At 34.9% G+C, this 23,681-nt stretch overlaps 4 protein-coding genes and 1 long non-coding RNA gene across 9 annotated transcripts in view; 3 read left to right on the top strand and 2 right to left on the bottom strand.

Moving 5' to 3' along the window:
* LOC105163517 (desumoylating isopeptidase 1) lies at nt 2,651-6,218 on the top strand. Of its 3 annotated transcripts, XM_011081885.2 has the most exons (6): nt 2,682-2,788; nt 3,633-3,739; nt 4,046-4,127; nt 4,252-4,349; nt 4,546-4,862; nt 5,482-6,218. In XM_011081885.2, the coding sequence occupies exons 3-6, from the start codon at nt 4,119-4,121 to the stop codon at nt 5,916-5,918; spliced, it is 861 nt and encodes a 286-aa protein (XP_011080187.1). In that variant the 5' UTR covers nt 2,682-2,788; nt 3,633-3,739; nt 4,046-4,118; the 3' UTR covers nt 5,919-6,218. The 3 variants fall into 3 exon arrangements, with proteins under 3 accessions (XP_011080186.1, XP_011080187.1, XP_011080188.1); XM_011081884.2 differs by lacking the exon at nt 3,633-3,739 and having other exon boundaries at nt 2,651-2,788; XM_011081886.2 differs by lacking the exons at nt 2,682-2,788; nt 3,633-3,739 and adding an exon at nt 2,881-2,899.
* On the bottom strand, nt 7,152-11,082 carry LOC105163516 (thiamine-repressible mitochondrial transport protein THI74). Of its 2 annotated transcripts, XM_011081883.2 has the most exons (4): nt 10,892-11,082; nt 9,896-10,608; nt 9,383-9,806; nt 7,152-7,718 (listed from the first exon to the last, which is right to left on the bottom strand). In XM_011081883.2, the coding sequence occupies exons 2-4, from the start codon at nt 10,430-10,432 to the stop codon at nt 7,432-7,434; spliced, it is 1,248 nt and encodes a 415-aa protein (XP_011080185.1). In that variant the 5' UTR covers nt 10,433-10,608; nt 10,892-11,082; the 3' UTR covers nt 7,152-7,431. The 2 variants fall into 2 exon arrangements, with proteins under 2 accessions (XP_011080185.1, XP_020550832.1); XM_020695173.1 differs by lacking the exon at nt 10,892-11,082 and having other exon boundaries at nt 9,896-10,820.
* On the top strand, nt 11,758-13,300 carry LOC105163515. The gene is made up of 3 exons (XR_847929.2): nt 11,758-11,881; nt 12,399-12,489; nt 13,016-13,300. It is a non-coding gene; the product is annotated as an uncharacterized LOC105163515 (long non-coding RNA).
* On the bottom strand, nt 13,781-16,709 carry LOC105163514 (probable serine/threonine-protein kinase PBL25). Its single transcript, XM_011081882.2, has 6 exons — nt 16,653-16,709; nt 16,057-16,247; nt 15,709-15,905; nt 15,401-15,590; nt 14,573-14,964; nt 13,781-14,269 (listed from the first exon to the last, which is right to left on the bottom strand). The coding sequence occupies exons 1-6, from the start codon at nt 16,658-16,660 to the stop codon at nt 13,925-13,927; spliced, it is 1,323 nt and encodes a 440-aa protein (XP_011080184.1). The 5' UTR covers nt 16,661-16,709; the 3' UTR covers nt 13,781-13,924.
* LOC105163513 overlaps nt 18,444-23,681 on the top strand; it is an 11,569-nt gene continuing 6,331 nt past the window's right edge. Inside the window, exons 1-7 of one of the 2 annotated variants that reach the window (XM_011081880.2) lie at nt 18,444-18,709; nt 18,854-18,980; nt 19,210-19,298; nt 20,053-20,212; nt 20,351-20,489; nt 22,425-22,518; nt 23,122-23,259. In XM_011081880.2, the coding sequence (XP_011080182.1) occupies nt 18,649-18,709; nt 18,854-18,980; nt 19,210-19,298; nt 20,053-20,212; nt 20,351-20,489; nt 22,425-22,518; nt 23,122-23,259 (808 nt within the window). In that variant the 5' untranslated portion in view covers nt 18,444-18,648. Of the gene's footprint in view, nt 18,710-18,853; nt 18,981-19,199; nt 19,299-20,052; nt 20,213-20,350; nt 20,490-22,424; nt 22,519-23,121; nt 23,260-23,681 lie in introns of those variants that run through there. The other variant, XM_011081881.2, reaches the window with a different exon arrangement.

The following is a 23,681-nucleotide window of genomic DNA, read 5'->3' as shown; positions in this document are numbered from 1 at the left end:
TTTGGCTGAATTTAAAATAATAATAATATACGGATAATTAATTTTATTATATAATTGATGGTCATAATAATATTTATCAAGCTACAATATTCAAATTTTTAACACACGTTTTTTTATGTGAGGACCGCATTTAAATATTTCAAAACTCCTGAATCTATGCATACCACAATTGTACTGACTCGATTCCAATCCGATCCGGACCGCATTTAAATATTTCAAAACTCTTGAATCTATGCATACCACAATTGTACTGACTCGATTCCAATCCGATCCGGACCGCATTTAAATATTTCAAAACTCCTGAATCTATGCATACCACAATTGTACTGACTCGATTCCAATCCGATCCAAACCCAATCATCGAATTAAAATTAAACTAATAGCTCATGTAAAAACATACAACTCAACCATTTTCATAAATCCACGTCCTTCATGCCTTAAAATATAATATTTGCTACCTTAGTTATTTTTATGAGCTAAACTTCTAAACAACTTCATTTAGTTAAGTATCGGATGATTACAATCAACACATATTAGATATTACTTTTACATGTTTTGTCTTTTATCATATTCAAAGTACCGTTACTTGGAATATAAAAGACAATAAGGATTTAGTTTAAAATGTGTAGATAAAAGTCGCTTTTGTAATAGACTAAACTTCATTTTATTGCACCATCAACATATTCTAAAGCATAATTGAAGTAATGAAGTGGATTTCTCATGGAAACGCACTAACATGCGCAAATCCAGGTAGGTGCATTTCAAATTTTTTATTGGGGTCAATTACACTTAAATTATAAGTGTAAATTTATTTTTTTTTGAGAAAAATTACAATCTCGTATTTTTAAAAGGAATTTAAGTGTAATTGACCCAAATAAAAATATTGACAGTAGCATAAAATTTATATAAATTTTTAATTTTGTTTCACATTAAATATTCTCGCGTATATATACAAAGTGGGGTAAATATCATTTTAATTTTTTTTTTATAAATGCAAAATTATTACATAAAATATTAAATAATGGGTAAAATTAAAAATTTTATATAATTTTTTCACAAACATCAATATTTTTTGTCTAAATCCTAATAAAATTGGACCAGGTGTAAATGAAAATTTTTTGAAGGGTGTGTAAGTGTAATTTTAATTTAATATATATATATAATTTAATATTTTTAGAAAGAATTGAAGTAATTATTTTTCTTTTATTTTGACATAATTCGGAAACGCTGGGAATGGGCTAGGGTTTGAAACTGTTCTGGGCCTATCCTCTGATGATGACATAGGCGAGATCCACCCACTCTACGTAATTTAATTAATAATTCGTCGGATTTTGGGTGTTGATTAAATGAAAGTTTGAAAAACACAGACCCGAAGGAAGAATCGAACTTTTGGTCTCATTGGATAAGAAGTGTTGCACTTTTGATTCAATCTCATCTGAATAGTTAAGTAAAGGATGGAAAACACTTTTGCAAGGCTTAAGGTAATTTTTTATGGTTTGAAAACCACTGGACTTTTTGGAGATAATTATATCTAATTTTGTTGCAATTTTAATGCATTTTTAATATAAGATGACAATTTTTTCCACTAAATTTTGCAAAAAAAAAAAAAAAAGGCTACATGGTTATTATAGATAAAAAAAAAAATTCCTTAAAAAAAAAAAAAAAAAAGGCTACATGGTTATTATAGATAAAAAAAAAAATGTCTCTACAAAAAAAAAAAAAGCAGGGCACTTGCACACTTATAATAAATATATGTTTTTACGTTTGAATATACATATTTATCATTTAATTTATTTTTTTATCTTTATTTTAAAAAAAATGATCAAAATAGTAATTTCAATATTTATACGTTTCTCTCTTACATTACTTATCCACGTTTCCTTTTCTCATAAAGGGGAAAATTACATTTTTGGTACCACACAATAAAGATTATTGCACTTTTCGTCTACCGTTTATGAATTTATCACATCTGGTTCCATAGGTTAAAAGTTATTCTACTTGGAACAAAAATGCTATATTTTTTTTTTACTATATGAAACAAAACGTGTTATAATTTTTTATCATGTAGAAAAAAAATGTTATAATTTTTATCTTATTATGATTAAATGTGCTAAGTCCTTAAAGTATGAGATCAAAAGAATAATGCTCTCTATCGTGTAGAATAAAAATTACAATTTTTCTATACTAAATTTATATATTTTTAATAAATTCATAATTATAACTTATTTTTCCTCTCTCGTCTCACTTCATATTTTTTACTTTTTTATTTTTCATCCCCTCTCATCATGTTTGTTTCTATTTTTTCTTTATATTCATCTCTTTTTACGATTCTTTTTGATATACTCACAAGATTACGTGTGCAGTGACAATTAGTATATATATTTTGAAAAGCAAACTTATATTCGAGTTTTAGCACAAATTCGAAAACGACATGTATACCCCTATATTTATTTAATTTTCCACCAAAAAATGAGTTGGAATTGGAAGGTGGGTGATCGCGTGCTGAGAGAGTTGCTCAATTTTGGTCCATAGAAAATTGAACAACGAAAGGGAACATCAAAGATCCAGTGACGTGTCGGGTTATGACTGGGTGGTAGATTCTAGAAAGTCGAAGAAGCGGAAACCTCTTGGTCGTTTTAGGGAATCTTTTCCCTCGCTCTTTTTGGTTTTTGTTTTTTTTTTTTCCACACAGTATAAAAGGCCCCTCCCAGATTTTCTGAAATTGACGCTGAGATCCTGTGAATTTCTCACGCTTGCGGTTGGTTTTGTAATATTCCTCTCTCTTCAGGTACGCTACGTAATTCTACATTGTCTTGCTTTTGTTATCTAGGAGAATGTGCTTTGATTTTCTCCAACTTTTTTGGGATTGTTGCGCAGATAATTCCTGTTTGTTTTGGTGGTACTTTTCGACTTTGATTCTCTATGTGGATTTGGATTGATGATTTTATGTGGTCTCTGCTTGAATTTTGTTTGCTTCCGTTTTGATCTGAGGTATCCGGTAGTTTCGCACAGTTTCGATTTTTTATGTATTTTTTGAAGGACATATATGCCGGAGCTGCTGAGTTTTGTGGAAATTGGTTGGGATCGAGAGAAATTCGGTTGTGGACCCTGTGGTTTTTCTTTTATTTAGTTATTATTTATTTTGAAGCGTTGGGAAGATTGGTACATTTTGATTTATGTGTTTATAGTTGATGTGATATTTGCTATGGGAGAAGGAGATTGCAAAACTGTATCTCTGTAGGAGTTTGTTGTGGAGTACGGGTTAAATTAGAGAGGGACAGTTTATGTTTTTCGGGCATTGAGTATACATTATTAATATCTTGTTGTCTTCTTAATCTAATTGATGATGCAATCTTTAAAATTGCCTGAGATTGGAGATTTGTCTGAGCGCCTCAAATCCTTTGTCATATTTGGTTTATTCACATTTAATGCGTGGCAAGATGATGCTTCATACTCGTCATTAACTTATATTTCTCTGCTCTTTATCCTGTTTCTTCCATCCTTGCAAACTGTCTCCATTGGTTGTGCTCTTTTACTGTACATTGCCATTGGTCTTTGCTAGTCATGGAAACAAGATTTTACTGAACTCTTGAGTCCTCAAATTCTTAGAATTGTTCTGTTGTGTTTGTAAGACAACATCTCATAGGTTGGCGGCCAGGTTTGTACCTTTCTGACTGTATTACATTGTCGTGATGAGGAGAATCACTGTTTCAGGAAGCCATTCAGGTCTCATGTAGAGGTAACTTAAGATGACTTTCATTCTGAGATGAGTATCAACAGGTTCAAGTGAAGTTGCTTGAAATTCGAAAGAGAGGTTAACTAACTTGCTGTGTTTGTGATGGCCAATGTTTGCTTGTGGCTCTATTATCACATTTGACATTGACACCTGATGCCGAAACTTCTCTTTTCTCTGGGCTCTGGCATGTCGAAGGGTTTTTGCTTTATGATTTGCTTTGTTATTCTTTACTAGTGAGCTCTGACTTTGTATCCCTCAGTAACATTTGCTGTCCTCTGAAGTGTAATCTTAATGTTTTTTTGTTTGTAGGTCAGCTTTCATTATTTAAAAATAGAGTCTCGCCCTATTCTTTATCATAGTCGTTCTGGTGGGACTGCCAGTGATGGCTGAGGTACACATTTCATCAAATTGTTTGTGATCAATTAGAAGATGTTGTGATGGCAGGGGGAACAGAAGAAGAAAATTACTAAAAATTTGCTGTGCATATCCATTTATGAAACCTTGTGTTGTTTCAGGAAGGTTACAAGGTTGCCTTGAACGTGTATGACTTAAGCCAGGGCCTTGCCAGGCAATTATCTACAACATTCTTGGGAAAGCCTATTGAAGGCATATGGTAAGGATTGTATCTCTTTGTAACTGTTGTTTCTAATAATGGAATTCCAAAAGCTTGAAGTATAGATTTTATGTGGATTCCTGAGTTTTTTCCTCATAGACAGAATTTGTGAATATGGTACTTTACTAAATGTCATCCTCCCTATTGCAAAACCTCAGATCTTCATATGTATATAAATTTCTTTTAATTTTTGCAGGCACACTGGAGTGGTAGTATATGGTTATGAGTACTACTTTGGAGGTGGCATACAAAGTGCTCCTGCTGGAACAACTCCATATGGTACTCCAATTCGAGTTGTAGATCTTGGTTTTACGCATGTGCCTAAGGATGTATTCGAGATGTACTTGCAAGAGATTGGTCCTCGCTACACAGCTGAAACTTACAGTTTGCTGACTCATAACTGCAACAATTTTAGTAATGAGGTTGCCCAGTTTCTCGTTGGTGCTTCAATACCAGACTACATCTTGAATCTCCCAAATGAAGTTATGAGCAGCCCCATGGGTGCTCTCATTTGTAAGTCCCTTCCTTATCGTATGATTGTCTAAATTATGCCATATTTCATGGATAAAATGTGTCTTGTGAGTGAATGCAGTGGAGCAATTGTGGTGTCACCAGGTTATTATTGCCATTACATCTTAATAGATGCTAGCAACTATCAGCTGGCTACTGGCCAGTGGCATCTGCTCAAAAACTGCTTGGCCTGTTGGAACTTCTAATGATAAAACATGCTTTCCACCCAGAAGATCATCTCCTAACAAATTACCAATTTCTCTCCATCTGTTTGGGTTGATCCTTTCTCATCCTACTCTTGTGCATTACAGATATCTACAACTCTAAGCTTATTCATAGCAATAGTAGGTTTGAAAGATACTGCTGCTAGAGGATTTCTTGCGACAATGGTGCTTCAAATCCTCATAGCATGGCTAACCAAACATTGAGGGGCTGGGAGTTGAATTCATGTAATCTGCTTGCTATCATATTTTCTGGAATTAAATGGTTCCAGAAGTATCTAATTCATAAACATGCCAGAAAGTGAAAATCTGCTTGTGCATACCAAACAGATTGTAATGATGATTATTGCTTTCTATGCTAAGCGTTGTTTGCTTATCTAAAAATAAATGTTTTTGTGCAGTGCCAATGATACAGCAATTAGAGACTACTCTAAGAGCAGGTGCAGTCCCCCAGGCACCCCAGTTCAGGCCTTCGACAGTTGCTCAGTCCAATCAGACAGCCAGTGCCATTAAGTTGACCCGTGCGGGTTATGCCCAATCCACACAGACAAAGGATGAAGATGTTGATGAAAAACCAAGAACAGAATCTTCACGGAATGTAGATCAACAGTCTGATATGAGAACTATTCCCATAGAAGGCGGGACACAAGAGAAGCCATCTGATAATGCGGTTGCTGGGGATCCACTTGGAGATGCTCGAAACAGAGTACAAGAGGAGATTAGCAGTGAGTTTGCAGCAATCATGGCAACTGGCACATTGCGTGCAAGTGAAGCTGCAGCATTAGCAACAAGGAGAGTGATGCAAAGATACGGACATATGAATACAGCACAGAGCTAGAGTTATCAAGATTTGTTCCTGGTAGATGATCGAAACATCATTGTGAAATTATTGATGCTAATTTACATGGTCTGGCAAATTCCACATGGAAACAATATTTACATTGGGACTTACCACAATTAGTACGTGTTAGCTGCCCCTGCTGCCCAACTATGTAATTTCTCAGCTTTTGAGACGGCATCTTTGCCCCATCATTATTGTACTGCTATAATTGCACGACATTATCTTGGACATTTACAAAGGGATTCATTGTGGAAGTGTGACTAAACTAATAATTATGAGCTTTTACCTCTGTGCGAAGATTGAATGTGGGGGAATCGTTTCCATTGCAGGCTCCAAAGTAATTTCTCAAAAGGCAATGTTATAATAGATTTGCAAAATCTGTCAGTGCTAGTGGGCATGTTAAGTTGTGAGGCGACGTACTGACTGATGTCGGGATACTCGTATGATCAAGATATAACATTTCTCAAAGGCAATGTTATAATAGATTCGCAAAATCTGTCAGTGCTAGTGGGTATGTTAAGTTGTGAGGCGACGTACCGACTGATGTCGGGATACTCATATGATCAAGATAGAAAAATAACTTACTTTACCATAACCAAGCTCGTGAGATGCTGTATCTATGAGTGACGTCTCGTTATGAATCTTCATACCGTATATGATATGGTTAGCCTTTTATTTCATATTATGTATACAATTGATATTTCGAAAATCTACCTAATGCAACTCAACAACGATTGTAGTATGTTACATGTATAGTGTCTAAACTGCCATAATGATTTTGGAGGATTTTAAAGAGGGTTAACTGCAATTTACCCCATGTGAACTTAAAATGAGCAAATACGTTTTTGTGAAAAAAGAATTAGCAAGTTACCGTTTTGTTCCAAAAAATGTGACAAATTATCCCCCTAGCAATGATTTTGATAAGGAGGTAATCTACTATTTTATTTTCATAGGGTTTTCTTTACTCATTTCTCATATCTCTACCACATTTTTCCCATTTTCAAGGAGATCGCCACCTGCATCTGCTTGGTTTTCCAATAGGTTCAATGGGCAGACATTAATTTTTCTTATATGCATCAAAAGAAATATTACCTATGGAAGTATTTCTCCTTGACAGATTGCTGCCACAAGGTCTGGGTAATGAAAGGTGATTACTCTCCAGAGAGTATGCTGTCTGCTTCCAGACAGTAACCATACATACTAAAAGAAATAAACCCACGAACAACTGTATACAACTAAAAGAAAGATTATCTCAGTTGCTTGGCAAGAATAGCAGCTGCTTCAACTACATTCATAAAAAAGGCTTGAACAGTATCTATACTTCTTTACATTTCATGTTTCAGGTACTAAATGCAAAGTCTCACGGGGAAGGGTCAGTATGCCGACTCCTAACAGAACAACGCCAAAGAATCAACTATATGTATTTCTGTTTTTCTGTCGAAACAATTAAACTAATGTACATATCGGCTATTTTACTCTATCCCACCAAAGTGAAACTATCTCGTGCGTATCAAAGGTCATCTCGATGTTCATTTGCATTCTTATTTGAAGTTTCCAATTCAAGACTAGCTTCTGTAGTTCTAGAAAGAACACCTGAAGGGATATTAAGGACCGTAAAACCAACCATTACAACAGCAGCTCCAATATATTCCAACAGATGGGGCGCATTTCCTGTCAGTGAGTCCACAATAGCTGCTAATGGTACCTGAATTGAAAGGCCTGCTGTTGCCACAGTTGTCGTTGTGAGGAGCACAGCCTTGGCCCATAAATAATCACTCAGCACATTATCCAGTAAACCTGAATGTGTAAGTTTTAAAGTTAGAGTTCGGTTTATATGGTAGAAACAATTTTAACATCATTAGAGAGGATCAAAGGAAATAATTCAATAATGGTGGACAAAGATCTAACAGAACTTATCAGATTTTATTTTATGATTTTGTGATTGGAGATTTTGATTTTAGATTCCTAAAGCCATCAAGATCAGTGATGTTAAACATGATAAGGGCAAAAGAGTAAAGTGAAAAGCCATTCCTCATGCAATAGGCATTCATCTCCCTCCTTGCAGACTTAAATCCATCCTCCACTCCATCAGAAAGGAGATTTTAAAAGAGATAACAAAAATTTGAACAGAGAACGAAAAACAGAAAGACTACTAAAAAGTTGAAGAAAATCAGGTTACACAGTTACTTCAGCACAACTGTCGATCAAGCCAAACATGATCTAATCCTCAACACCGACCTTTTGTCTAAGACAGAAAACAGAATTTTCTAATCAAACATTATCTATCGCCATTTCTTCATATATAAAATCTCGCCTTATTCTAGCTAAAAATCAATTGGCATGTTCTTTGGCATATCAAAAGTGGAATCTTTATGCATGTTATATGAAATATCTGGGATCTTATTTCCTTGAAACACAGATCTAGAATAGAGCATTATACTCTGTTTTCAGAAAATAGCCAAGTAATTTTATGGGCTAATTGTCATTTGAGCCTATGTTCATCTAAAGCCCTTACCAGATCTCAGAAACCTGATGAGAAGTTGTATCTTGAATCTAAACAAGACATGCATGTTGTGACAGAGTCAAACTTAGTCGATGATCAGATGGGACATTGAGGCAGCTAACAAATTGGATGATGAATTACATAGTTTTTACCAACTATATAGGTTCAAGCAAAAATAATATTCACAATGACCAAAAAATGTGGAACTTTTACAGGTTAATAACAGTTCAAAAAGTTGGAAAATAATTTAAAAAAAGGTCATAGTAATTAAAATCCCAAGAACAAGAAAAAGGAAAACTATATTAACAACCACCGCAGTGAAAATGTAAACATATGCATCCAGAGAAAGGTGATATGTAACTATTCATGATGTCGACAGTGGGAAACAGAGCCATTTTTGGCTAGTGCTTATAGCCTATGTAACTGGTGTAACTGAAATCCTCTACCATTTAATTTTTCACTTCTTCCCGCCATACAAAAGATAAATGGTAAGAAACCCCAAAAAGATTGGCAAGTTGGTCTTTCAAAATGTGATGATGTCAGAGGTACTATAACAAAAACCACAGCTAGCATCGGCAATTATGTAGAACTTCATCTCTTTATCCTACAAGATCCATTAGATGCATGGTCGCCCAACTTTAGCCTTAACTTTAAAACTCAGGTCATTACATAATGATGCAATTATACACTAAGGTGAAAACCATCATAAATCTGTAGCAATTCTCACAGATCCAAAAGATCAGGGCCAACAAAAGAAGAGTTTCTGGACAGTATCAACATAAGAATCACCGAACAAGAATATAGATTTACCCAATTAAGAAAATGAACTGAATTTTAAGTCTCTGACAAATCAACCTTGCAAAGGTTCATCAATAGCACAGATCTTAGAGGCCAAGGCATGCAAACAGGTCAAAATATACCAACATTTTAATTCAAGGCTGAAGCTTTACTATCATACCTTTACCGACAATGAGACCTAAGTCCCTCCCACTAAGAATGTGGAAATTCTCAAGCTTTGTAAACTCTAATATGAGGGCAACAGGAAGAAACAACAGGAGGTTGAACAAACCCAAGAATCCAAGAACTTGGGCCATGCTTACACGGCCTTGTACTTCATCATCGTCATCCGGTAATTTAATACGAAGTAGGGTGGTATATACAGCATAAAATGCTGAAGATGCAAGAGCCAGAATATCTCCACTAACAGGATTTGAGGCAACTAAATTTGATCCTGCCTTTGAGTCGCCCAGGCTGACAATTATGGTTCCTCCCATGCAAAGCAGAACGCTAATCAGCTTGAGCCAAGTGAACTTCTCCCCCAAAAATACAAGAGCAACTAAAAAGGTGAACAGACTGGAGGAACTGCTTAGGATAGTATTTGACTATACAAGGAAAAAGAACTTAATGTTATTCACATGTAAACAATTTGTACAAGTCAAAAACATAAAAATGAATCAAATCAAATTCTTACAGTGACTGAAGTATACTTGAGAGAAAGATTAAATGCGAGTTGTGCCAGAAACCAAAAGGGGCATATCAAAAGGCTGACTTTTGCTGTTCTTCGACGTGTCCAACGCCCTTTTGCATCCAATCCCCAGCTGCCAACATACTCAGGAACTCGATGCTGTTCCGACATTGCTTCTCCTTCCTTATGATGATCAATATCATTCTTTAGCACAATCACATCTGATTTCAATCCCTCAGCTTGAGCACCAGCCTCGTAATCTTCAAGAAGAACCTTCTCCTCAGCTGCTCTCGATTCTTGCAAATTAGTATCCTCTCTTTTTCGCCAAAACAACCAACTCCCATGATTATCTTCCAAGTAGCGCACAATTTCAACTAAAGGTATTAACAGGACAAATAATGAATCGCAAATATATGTTACAAGAAATGGTGAAACACCGCCATCCACAACCGACTGTACCACAAAACTAGCAGCAATCCATATAGCTCCAACTGCAAATATATAAATCAATCCTAAAACCCATGGCCAAACTTGATTTTTCATCAGTCCAATTACACAAACAGACTCTAGACCTCAAAATTCTGCCAATCTATATTTTCCCTCTTCACTTTTCTTTTTCTCCTCCCCCGGAAGTCAAAATCTCTCCCCAAATCCAATTACAACAGAAGAAGTCCAATGGCAAACCAATCCCGCCAAAAAACCCTTTTCATGCCAAGAATCTGAAAGGGGAAACAAGAAAACGAACTCAAAATAAGCCCGAAAACAATGCTAACCCATACGGATCAAGACTCACGGGAGAATAAAACTGAAAAGGAGCAAGGAGAGCAAACACACGAGCTCCAAAAAAATTATACATAAATTTAAACCAATAACTATAGCATTCAACCCATCAAATCCACACATTTTCTGATAAAATAACACAAACAAATCATGGATCAAGAAAAAAAAAAAGCTTGAATAAGAAATGATGATACAACAAAAGGTCAATGCAAAACGGCCTACCAGCTGAGAGAGTATGATGATTTGTTGACGCGTGGAATCTTCTGTGTATGAGAAGCAAAAGTTATGCGAAGATTGCCGTATGAAAATGCCGTTACGGGTTTGCTGGGACTCTGCTCTTTACAGTTGCCCGAGTGATTTCCGGGTCAAACAGTCGGGTCCTACGTAGCAATCTGGATCAGTTTGCTCTGGGTGAATTTCGCTGATACAAGTAATTAACCCTTCACCTGTGCATGCTTTTCTTGTTTTGGTTGTAATTCGTGGTCACTTGTAACTGGGCCGTGGGCCCATTTTCGGGCCATCTTAATTTTTATCTAGAAAAAAAATTAATGGGCCTTTGTTGGGCTTGGGCCATTTGGACCAATCTTCTGTTTTCACAAGTTACTAAGGAGACCAAATCAACCTTATGAGGCCCAAAACTGTACTTGTGGCATTTAGATTTATTGAATTTTGACCAATTATATCTTAGCCTAGTGGTTGAGTCTAAAATCAAGCTCTTATGAACCAATGTCACGGGTTAGAGTCTTGTCAAACATGTGAGTATCTGTTTTAATATATTAATATATATTTGTTGAATCAATGTAATACTATAAAAAAAAAAAAAACAGATTTACCGAATTTTGCCAAAATCAAATTACAAATCATTGTGATTTATGAAATATATCCAATTCGATTACATGAAATTTTGGTAAGTAATTCAAAATGGGATTTACAATTTCAAATCAGTTTTTAGTAGCATAACATCATTTGGTGTAATCCCAAGTAATCTTGAAAATGTATATTAATTTCATATGTAGAGTGTGACCCTAATTTCCACCTATAAAAGTAGGATTTTGAGAGAGCAATTCACATCAATTTTTACCCTTTGAAATCAAATTAAAATCTCCCAATAGGAAAGAAAAAAGGCCATCAAGAATGATTTCCTCTGCAAAGTTGCATTTCATTTTGCTCCTTTTATGCTTTTCTTCCTTATCTTTCATTGAGGTTTCACTAGTAAGTGCAAATTTAAGCACATTTGATTTTCCAAGAAGGGGTTATATGTAATATTTAATTTTCACATACTTTCCTCATCTTAATATATATATATATATATATAATTTTGGGTAAATTATATTGACACTTCGTGAGATTAGATTCAAATATACAAATATACTTGTCTTTTGTAAAATTACAGATACACCTTTCGAGGGGTGATGTTTTCATGAGATATTTGTGCAAGTTTTTTGCTCTAAATAGGGAGGGTGTAATTGTACGTACACCTACAACCCTGATGGGTATATTTATAATTTTATAAAGAGTATGGGGTGTTTGTGTATTTGAAACTAACTTCAAGGGTGTCAATATAAATTTTTTCAAAAAATATCATAAAAAAATCAATTAATTTTTTTTTCTTTCATTTCTTTTTGGCTTTTAAGTTAAACAATTACAGTAATCTTATGTGATCCCACACATATATTTAATAATGTTGATGTACTTATTTAATAATTCACCATATTTTCTATGTCATTAGGGTGGTGAGAGAGTTCCATCACACATTGCTTCACTCTCCCTCCTTGCTCCAGCAGCAACCTCTCCGGTCACCTGTCCAGTCCCTCTAGAAAGTGAGTTCTTCACAAATTCTCAGTCTACTATTTAATCATGCAACTATTTCTTTCTTTTCTAAAGTTACAAATACATTTTGAGGAGAATGTTAATGTAATTTACTTTAGGGTAAATTACAACGCGTCACACTCCTCTGAATTTGCTATGACTATAAATATCTTATTGTTATTTGAAAAATTACAAATACTGTCTATTTTAGTGGGACGTTTGTAATTTTTCAAAAAATAAAGGGATATTTGTAATTATATTAAGTTTCAGGGGAGCACATTGTAATTTATCCTTATTTTATGTGGTGCATTTTAAATCCCAAACTCTGGGCTGATGGGTGTCGAGGTAAATTAAAATTACAATTTTGGAAGCGTACTTGTAAACTTATAAAGAATATGGGTGTTGGTCTAATTAGACTTTAACTTTAAAGGGTATTTATATAATTTATCCTAAACTCAAATATAGCGTAAAACTTAATATTTAAATATAAACACCTAAGTAAAATAAATAAATATGTATTTTTTGGTTTATTGAAAGGATGTGGGAGTGAATGCGATCGGCGATGCTCAAACACGGAGCATAAGAACAACTGTCTGTTGTTTTGCAACAAATGTTGTGACACATGCCTGTGCGTGCCACCCGGAACTTATGGTCACAAGGAATGTTGCCCATGCTACAATGACTGGAAGACTAAGGAAGGAGGCCCCAAATGCCCTTGAAATTGTTCTTGCAATAAATTCTTATTTCCATGCATAGTGAAAAATAAGACATGGATGAAATAAAAGCGAAATGAAAGTTTCGAGATGGAAATTATGTTCTTTTTTATAATGCATGTGTGCAATTAGTTTCGAGAAAATTTTTTATCTGGATTGGGTTTGGTCGGATCGAATAATTTAGGTATAGTTGGTCATATTTTTTGAATTATACAACAATCACATGATAAATCTCAAAGTCGTAAGGTCGGGTGCTCGATCGCTCCTGCTTGGCTTAATTCTCAGGGGGAAATAAAACCTGAAGTTTGCTTAGACAATGGAGATGATGAAGTGTCTCAACATCAGAACTCCAACGATCTAGTTAGTAATGGTTTATAGGTATAATTATCACCGTTTTTGGGCATTCATTATGCTCTTGGCGCACCTTATATTACAGTTTTAGAATTGATTAGATACACTCAAACTAAACAACATAAAACAAGAGAAGAAGGAAAAAGGCTTCTTACATATTTAAGTAAATTTCATCATATTTCAAATAAGAACGATATGTACAAGAACCACACACAAATATTGATGTTGCAACTCTTGCTCTTGCAAATTCTTCCTTCTTCCCTCTAGAATTCAATTGCTACCCTTAGAAATTTAAAAAAAAAAAGGAAAAAATGAAAAAAAAAAAAGGGGACTAACAGCAAGGGGATACATTGTGTTTCACACAAGAATAACCATTATCAGGCTACTTTGCACAACTGTTCCTTGACTTAGCGCCCCATGCTATGGCTTCTGCAACTGCTTTTTCCCGTTCCTTGGCTGTGATTTCGCTCTGATGTCTCGCATGGCTTCCTGCCAACGGTGGAGATGGAATTGAAATGGGAGGCACGTATCCTGTGTCGGGCTGCAAGGGGAGGCAACTGAGTGCAGTCACCACATCGCTGATGAAAGGACGGCTTGATGCATCTTCTTGAATGCACATGGCTGCAACGGCAATAGCTTGATTGAAGCTTTTCTTTGGGAAGTCACCGCGAAGCATTGGATCAGCCAGTTCGCAGAATCTGTGTGGATCCTTGAAAATTGGTTCGGCCTGGTCAGAAAGTTCACCAGATTATGTCAGTTTTCTTGCCAAACACATTGTTTTTTCCTCATCCTAGGGGGCATTACTTATATTCTGATGTGTCTTAATCTGTGGTTGAACTATAACAATTACTCATACATTCATCATCCATAGAAGTTCATTAGTGTTCTTATCTTATACATATGATGCGATAGACAAATATCATATATCATTATGCTGGCAATGTATGCATTTCATAACGAATAAGTAGTTGAATTTCTGAGGTATGTATCACATGGGGAAGCAAAAGGAAACAAGGATACTTTAGCTTACCCATGTCACTAAATTCTGTTGTTCGGGTCTTCGCCGGGAATCGATAGCTCTTTGTCCTGTGATCAATTCCAACAGAACAACTCCAAAGCTATAGACGTCTGATTTTACAGTAAGCTGACCTGTTCTCTGATACTCGGGAGCACAATAGCCGTATGTTCCCATTACCCTCGTAGATACATGTGATTTGTCGCCTACAGGTCCAAGCTTCGCCAGCCCAAAGTCAGAAAGTTTTGCACTAAAGTCCCTGTCCAGCAAGATGTTGGATGATTTCAAGTCACGGTAAATGACGGGAGGACTGGCTTTATCATGCAAATACTCCAGACCTTTGGCAGCATGTAATGCTATTTTCATCCTTATGGACCAGGCTAATGGAGTCTGGCCTGGTGGAATGTCTGGAGAATTAAGTCAGCAGGTTTCCGGTCAATAAGCTATGTTGGTTTCGCTTTTAGTTAAGTAACTAATATTTGTAACGACCTCATGATCTTTTTTGTGACACTTACAAGCATTTTAACGTTTTCAGAGATCAGGAATATTTCAATCCAAACAACCTAGTATTTCCAGTTCCTTGGGAACTCTAAGGAAACCATTCTTGTAATTTTCAAAATTTTCAGACAATCATTGTTCTGTGATGCAATGCAACTGTGTGGAAATTGTAAATTTTCTGATTTTTGGTAACTGATGAACTATGTAACGGTTCATGATGAAATCAAAACTAACTTCTTGGTTTGTTACATCTTCTGAAGCAGTTAAAGAACCATCAACTCTGTCAGGCTCATTAAGCTATCCCAGGAATTGTCTGAAAAGTACACAAGAGTGAATGAAATATACCGAGTAGATGGTCTTCAAGGGACCCCAATGGCATATACTCATATACCAAAAGCCTCTGCTCTCCATCGGCACAATAGCCAATTAAATTTACCAGATTTGGGTGGTGCAGAAGGCTCAGCATCAAAACCTCTACAAGAAATTCTCGATTTCCTTGCAGCCCATTACGATCAAGCTGCTTGACAGCTACCATCTGAACACAAAATAGGCTGATGATCAGCTCAATCACAAGAAACTAAATAAAAGGGCAAGAAGTGGTGCTAAAAGTATATTAATCTGAATGTTAAAGGTGTAGCATAATGGGAAAAAACCTGGTCCATTTTCTCAAGTCGGCCTCTATACACCCGTCCAAAACCACCCTCTCCGAGCAGATATTCTTGCCTGAAATTCTTTGTTGCCGTGGCTAGCTCCCTGTACGTGAATGTTTGAGCAGCAATGTTGTTATCTCCTCCTACGTGTGTAGCCTTGTCATTTGTTGCTTCTGTTGTTGTTGTCTTTCTATGATCATCTGCATAGTGTCAACATCAAATGAGTACTTTTCACAATATTGTTCAAACATTAGGACTAATTCCTGAGTTTCTTGTATTAAAAAGACTTGCATAACTTCTCTACAATCGGTACAAGAAAAACAATACAAACGACGATCTTTGGCCTTATACCATTTGGTGGCTGTTGCAACGGCTGTGATTGAGGCTGTGGCTGTGTCTTTGGAGAGGCATCTTTATCCGATTCAGCGGAAGCAAGTGGTCCTTCTTTCCTGCTGCCATATTTTGCTCTCCTTTCATGACATGAGAAGCATGAAAAACAACTCATTGTTGCAGCCTTGAAATTCCAGGCAATGCAGCATTCCCTGATCAAATTTCGATCACAAACAATCCTTTTTACAATTCTTCACGAATTTGAACACAAACATTATGTTCCAACCTTTGTTGAATTAAAATATGCAACCCGTTTTCAAGCATCAAGAAAACAAACGGATGTCCATTTGCTTTCAGGTTTTGAGCATTATCCCAGAAAAAAATGCAGTCTTTTTCTTCCCTTTTCATATCTAAATCGTTAAATATTCTTGAAATCCTTCATCAAACTACTGCAAACAAAAAACCTCGAAAAACCCGAATGCAAAAATCTCTTATGGATGAAAAAGACAAGGGCCCAAAAACCAAAGAACACGTTCAATGATCATCAACATTTCAACACAAGACAGGAAATATGAAGAAAAGGGAAACACAACGACAAGAACTCGATAGATAGTAACCTGATCATTGCAAGAAGCCATGTTGTCCGAGGATGACACGGAAGAAATGCTTTTGTTTTTTCTCAGATTTTCCCGAAGAAAATGGAAAGAGAAAGGAAGAGAGATTCATGAGTGATGTGCAATAGAGAGCAAAATGCGGGAACTAACGTTGCCCGGATGGGCTCGACCTGTTAACTTTTTATTTTCATTAAGCACTTATCCACCCCAAGTAGGGTTAATTTCAATGTCATGTATTGCAATAAGTTTGTAATAATTTTTCTTTTAAGGTTTATGGATATCGCAAAGTGTTTGAGATATATATATATATATATTTACATAAATATAAAAAGATCTCCACACTATTTATTTATAAGCGATTAATGATACCGTCGCACTAATTCAACTTTTAAAATTTTACATTAATTGATATACATATTAATCTTGTTTTTTCTTTCTTTTTTTTTAATGTAATGTTTGATATATTTTATATTTATTTATAATATGTTTAAAAGCAAAAATAATTATTTATTATATGTACACAGGAACTATGTGTCATAATAGTTAATATATATCAAATGAACTTGCAGAATTAGAACATTGGGAGCTTATTGGCTTGCTTAGAAAAAAGAATAAAATAGTTTTAGTTTTTTTATAATGTTAACAAAATACTTCTTTTTTCTCCCCCTCGAAAATGCATTGATATTTTTAAATCAATAAATATACTAGTATTATAATATTTAGTATGTAATATATTAATATTTTAAAATCAATCAATAAATTTAAAATAAATAAAAAAATAATATACTACTAATGAAATATAATAAATACCTAAACATACGTGAGACTCGAACTCAACCTTACCATTATGGCAAGGTTTCATTGGTTAACAAAATACTTCAAAGAGTCAAAATTATTTATATTAATCATTATTGTCTTTTTTTATAAAGATTATGTAATCTTAATAGTTTATTTTTAAAATAATATTTAGCATGTTAAAAGATATATAAATTTATAAAAATATTTAAAAATAAACATGTTAAAAGATGTTAAATTGATTAATAAGAGGACTAAAGATGTTAACTGCAAAAATTACATGTCTCAAATAAATTCATATAGGATAAAAAATGCTAACTCCTATAAGTTATGGGACTAAAAATACTAAATATCCTATAAGTTACAGGACTAAAAACGCAAGTTAGTTGAGACATGTGCAAATCACATATAATTTTTCGGTTAAATTTGCTGAAAAAAGATGAAAATTGACAAATTTAGTCCTATAACTTAAGAAGTGTGGCATTTTTTTTCTTGTATGAAGTGATTTTCATAATTTAGTCTTGTAACTTTAAAATTTTGGTAAATTTTTAATCCCTTTTCAGCCAACTTGGTCCGAATTTGCAATTTGTTTACAATTTTGTTCCTGCAAATAAATTCATATGGGATTAAAAGTGCCAACTCCCATAAATTGTGGGACTAAAAATACCAAATACTCCCTAACTTATAGGACTAAAATGCAATTTAGTTGAGATATGTGCAAATCATATGTAATTTTTCGGCCAATTCTTGAAAATCGACAAATTTTAAAAGTTACAAGACTAAATTACAAAAATCAATTCATACATGATCAATAATATCACTTCTATAAATTAGAGGACTAAAATTGTATTTTTTTTCTAATTAAAAATGATATAGAAAAAGAAAGCAATTCAGAATTGAAAAACATATGGAAACATTTGCGGGGAAAAAACAATTAATCAAAAGAAAAAGTGAGAAAAGAAAGTAGAGTAAAACGGAGCAAGTAACCCGGCATAGGATGAATATATCTGTTTCCCATTCGGGTCTCTCTTAAACCTCTAAAACCCCTGCATAAAAAACCTAAATTCAAGACACCGTTGGTAAACCTCTGCATAAAAACCCAAATCAAGAAACCGTTTCAGTTCACTCTCACGCGCTAAAATCACAGCCCGTATTCCATTACGAGCCCGAGGAACTCCGATAAAATTTAACGGAGTAATCGAAGATGTACTCCAGAGTTCGACGGCTGCGCCGTATGTTTTGGGTTTTGCCCAAGATTTATCCGGGTAAAGAACACTGCAAGCACCTAAAATTGTCGTTTGTTCATTGTTTTGCATTCGCTTTTTAGCGTTTTACAGTGCCGTCGATTTGATTTCTTGTAGTGGATTTTGACATTGCCGTTGATTTGATTTCTTGATTTTTCTTTAAAGGTGCTTCTCATCGGTTATCTGGGGCGGGCATTAATGTTTTGGCGGATGGTCGTTCGACTGCTTCCTGGTTTAATGGGAGCAATAGCATCTATAGGAGGCTAGAATTAACAGGCTGTCAAGGGCAGAGGTAAGGGATTCGAATTTTTCTTTGCAATTAATAGGTGTAATTAGGTTTTTACTTTGCCTGTAAGGAAAACAATGGTTTATCAATTAATGGAAGGAAATACATGTCTCTGTGTGTCAGTGTAGATTCATAATTATATTCCACTATATTGATGTCTATATTTAGTATTGTGATAGCTTAAGCTTGTTTTCTACTTTAGTTGTCCTAACTTGTTAATGACAGCCTTTTTCAGGTATTCCACTGTATCAGAAACAAAACATAAGATGCTTATCACGGATGATGTTTTATCCTTCATTCGATCTTCTCTTCATCAGCCTAGAGGTGAGTAGAGCAAGAAGCTGTTTTAAAGCTATCACTGTTTATTCACAATTCAAACTAAGAGGAAAAGGATGAATTGACTCAAAACATGTGAGGAATATAAGAGATTGCTCTCCTTATGAATAAGGTATAGGATGCATTCACAATAAGTTTTTGAGATGGTGATTTGAGAAAACGTTGGTTGTTGAATCATTTCACATTATAGCCTCACCATGGTGAATCTGAACAAGGAACAGGGCACAGATTTTGTAGTTCCTTATGTCTGCTGCATGTTTGCACATTCTTGCTTCCCATCTGTTGCAATTTCTTAAGATGCTCTACCTAGTAAAGTAAAAGTGTTTATTTGCAGGTACGCGCTCTAGGTATAACTAAGTGCTATTAGTTCTTCTGAAGATGAAGAGATGAGTTTTGAGGTCATAGAGAGGTTGATCAGAGACACAATATCTTGACCTCTAATTAATTTTCCTCTTTCTGAAAGAGTCTATGCCTGCATATCATCTCCTGTTTTTCTCCTATGAAATTCATCTTTAATTAGAACAAAACTGGAATTCTGTCCTCGGGTTATTGTTGAAGTTGGTTACCTGCCTTCTTTATCTATCATGTAGATTGCAATGTATATATACTTCTCATTGTGATGGCTGGGATTAGTCTTAACACCAGCGACTCCACAAATAGCTTTACCAGTATAAATGCGAGATGTAATAAACCCTTTCTACCTGCTGTCCTGAATCAGACTCTAATGCAAGATAACTTGCAGGTACTTTCCACTGCTGGTTGAATAAAACTGCGGGAAGCAAGAATTTGTTTAAGGAAGATGGAATTTTCCTCGTTCTCATTGGTAAATATCTTGAAGGTTCTTCAGAAGCTGGTCAAAATACTTTCAAAATGTTTGAAAAAGCAAAATCACTTTTACAGAGGTACTGGTATATTCACGTCTTAAGATATTTACAAGCTCTTGAGATATCTAAGATCTAGCCAAACTAGTAGTCTGAAGCTTTTGGAATGTTATCTAGCTAAACATGTTGATCACACTATTACTCATTTTGATGTTGCAGGTACCCTTCCCTTCAAGTTGTGGGTTTACAGTATGGCAAATCAATTCGTTTAAATAACACTACTACACATATGCTCCAGAGAATCATCAAGGAATTTGTTACTTTTCCTATCTTGTTGTCTAACAAGAATATCTTTGAGGTTTGTCATTTATCCGAGCTTGATATGACTAAATCAATATATTCATGTATTATATTATGTATGTGCTGCATGATATGTAAAATGATGTGTTATTAAGCATTTTGTTGAGAATTCTCAAAAATTATATAATTCTATTGAGCTCTACCAATAAACTTAATTATTGTCATAAGAAGATAAGAAAGGTTCCCTGCTGAAAAGTATTCATTGTGTTTGATGCATTAATTAGTTTCTGTGAGTGCTGCACTTATCACAGAGGGCCCTCTGGGTGGAAAATACGCGTTAAAACAGAAATCATGTCAAAGACTGCGCTAGTGTGGTATGATGGTAAGAGATGGAAATTACAGAACTGGCTTTTATTCAAGGTCCTGACCTTCTACAACAGACTTGACGCAAGGTGCCAACCTTCAATAGTTTTTGACGTAGTTGTTAGTTACAAAATCATTTAATAGCTTCACAGAGCAAGCAACAATTTGTTTGGCCTCTCACCTGAGGTTATTTTACGTCCAGCATTAGATGGCACATTGTGGTGGTAGTCCATAACTTATTAAAAGTTCCTTGATGATCTTATAGAGCTTGATTTGTCCAAGGTATGCTACTCCGTGTCTTGCTGGGCTTGCGGTTTTGAAATTGTAGTTACAGAAGGCATCTGCCACTTGGCTTAGTTCTCATTTATCTACCTGCCTAACATCTCAATAGCTGAAATTTTTTCTGGAGTAAACCTTATCTTAACAATTGTTCCACAGACTGGCATCTAGTATGTCCACATATCTACCAAATAGGCTGTGCCATGGTTTTACAGAGATGTGCTATTTCCTGGCTTATAGTTCACTGAGGCTTTGTTGTTACATGCTTGAATTATTTTGGACTTCTTTCCGTGATTTGTAAATCATAAATCATAGTTGATAGTTTTCTCTAAGCATTTGGGTCTTGATTAACAATTCACTGAAAATGGCCAAAATTGGTAATGCATGACTATAACTATTTAATTATGAATACCTTCTCTCTCTCTCTATATATATATATATATACATACATTATTCTTGGCTATTGTTATAAGTATAGGACATAGATTTTTGTATTTGCTTTTGTTTATGGCGTATAAAACACATATAGTTATGATGCTTGAAATGAGAAAGAATCTGAGGAAGAAAAATTATCACACATATTCATTCATAATACGGAGAGTATAAATACATGTAGAACAAACACGTTATAGCTAGTTACCTAGTATAGAAAAGGAAATAAAATCAAGCTACATCATACAAAGTAAAAAAAATATATGCAGATACTACAATCCCAAGGAATTTGGAATCACAACAATCTTCCAACAAAGCTATCGGCAATTTAAAGAGTTTTTTGTTCTTCAGTTAATTTCAATGCGGGAATAGCATCTTTGTTTCTAGTATTGTTGCCACAATGTGAGAAATTATTTGAGGACCCACCTCTGGTTTATTTCCTTGACTTTGGAAGATATAATCGGTAAAAGGAATCATGCATTAGAACTTTTCTTAAAACAGGTTCCTTTAAGATTTGTTTCTTTAATTGTTTGCTTTTCTATTCATTCATTTGGATTGAAATCACACTTTATGATTTCCGTTTAATGCCTTGATTCATTGTAAATCGCCAAGATTTTATCAACTAGACTAGAGATTTAGATATTTGAGACATATTCTGTTTGGCTAAACTGACTAACTTTTATGTATAATATAAAATAACTTTACCTTCACTTGTTAATTTTTATTGCAAAATATTCTTGATGTATCATGCCTTGGAGGATACCAAATGTTTCTTGCTGCACTGTTGAATAGTTGTTCTTTCCTTTTTTAATTTGTAGTGTTGCTAATGTTTGTTTCTTTTTTAACTTACATATAGTGTCTCTTCTTTTTGTTTAGAACATTTTTTCCTTAAATGCGTTGTTGTTCCTTGTTTCTTTAGATGGAAAATGTATCCTGCTACATCATATCCAAAGGTTTCCAGACTCCTATTGTCTACCCGGGCGAGGATGTAGATCTTAAGGTGCTTGATCAAGGTACTCATGCACTCCTCCTTATTCCCTTGTTTGAGAGTGTAAAGCAAATGACTATTGTAATGCAACTTAAAAACTTAACGTAGTGGTTATAGGTTGTATAGAGATTGATCAGAATGTTCCTTTGCCATGATATGGTGTATTAATTGTAAGCACGAGAATCCTTTCTTTTGAGGAATGTTTTGTTATCATAAATTCCTTGTTACAAACCATTTAAAAGTTAATGATGTTTCTGAAAATTATGGACTATAAATATTAGAAGACACATTAATCTTCTCTCTATAGCAAACACAAAGGAAAGGAAGTCACGGTTGGGAAAAATTATTTCTGCTTTTTGGCCTTTTCAATTCATTTACTTCGAGTTGTCTGCATTTGCCTTCCGTCAGCTGCAAGAGATTAGAAGATCTGAATTCTGACAGTGGATTTAGTTGTATGCTTATTCTCTTCCTGTGGGAGTCGAGAGGTGGCTGAACCATCATCATCTTGGTTTCTTGTCGCCATCCTTCAATTTTGTGATTCTTGATCACTTTTGGATGTGATCTAATATGCTTGATACAACAGTTGTTTCACAATTTCTCATGGTTTTAATTTCTGTTCCATTGGCAGCCATTCATGAATTGAATGCAGAATATGGCAAAGGAGCTAATGTTGAGGATATGAAAAGCAGTTGGGTCAAGCCCGTTGAAGTTGTTAAGGAACCAGATGTTTGTTCTGCTTCACGAAACTTACTGTTTTCTTTCCCAGGTAGAGGCTTCTTATGCTTTGTGCTTGATACCACACTGTTTGGAGTAGATAAGGTCGCAGTAGTGAAATGATCAAGTTGGATGGCCTGGAGAATGTTTGGGTTGTGTAGAGATGATTCAATGTCGATATAATTTGTTTCTTCTGATCATTGGTCTCCAGAGTTTTAAGTACTGCAGATGAAGAAGTGACTCAGTGATTCAGGAGGATAAGTTTGTAATGAAGTGCACAAATTGTTTAGCATCTTACAGGAATGTGTATTCAATTGTGCTCTGGCAGTGAAAAATTGTATTTTTGGGAATTTTGCAAGTCTCAAGAAAATATGTATATTTATATATATATGCAGATAGATAGATATTCTTTCTTTGTGTGAGGTAGTAACTGGAACACTGTGATGCTGGTCAGTATAACCCCCCCCCCCCCCT

This window comes from Sesamum indicum, linkage group LG6, assembly GCF_000512975.1.
Source record: "Sesamum indicum cultivar Zhongzhi No. 13 linkage group LG6, S_indicum_v1.0, whole genome shotgun sequence".
In the NCBI taxonomy this organism is placed as follows: domain Eukaryota; kingdom Viridiplantae; phylum Streptophyta; class Magnoliopsida; order Lamiales; family Pedaliaceae; genus Sesamum; species Sesamum indicum.
The sequence above is the reverse complement of the archived record's forward strand: the minus strand, read 5'-3'. Positions and strand labels throughout refer to the sequence as shown.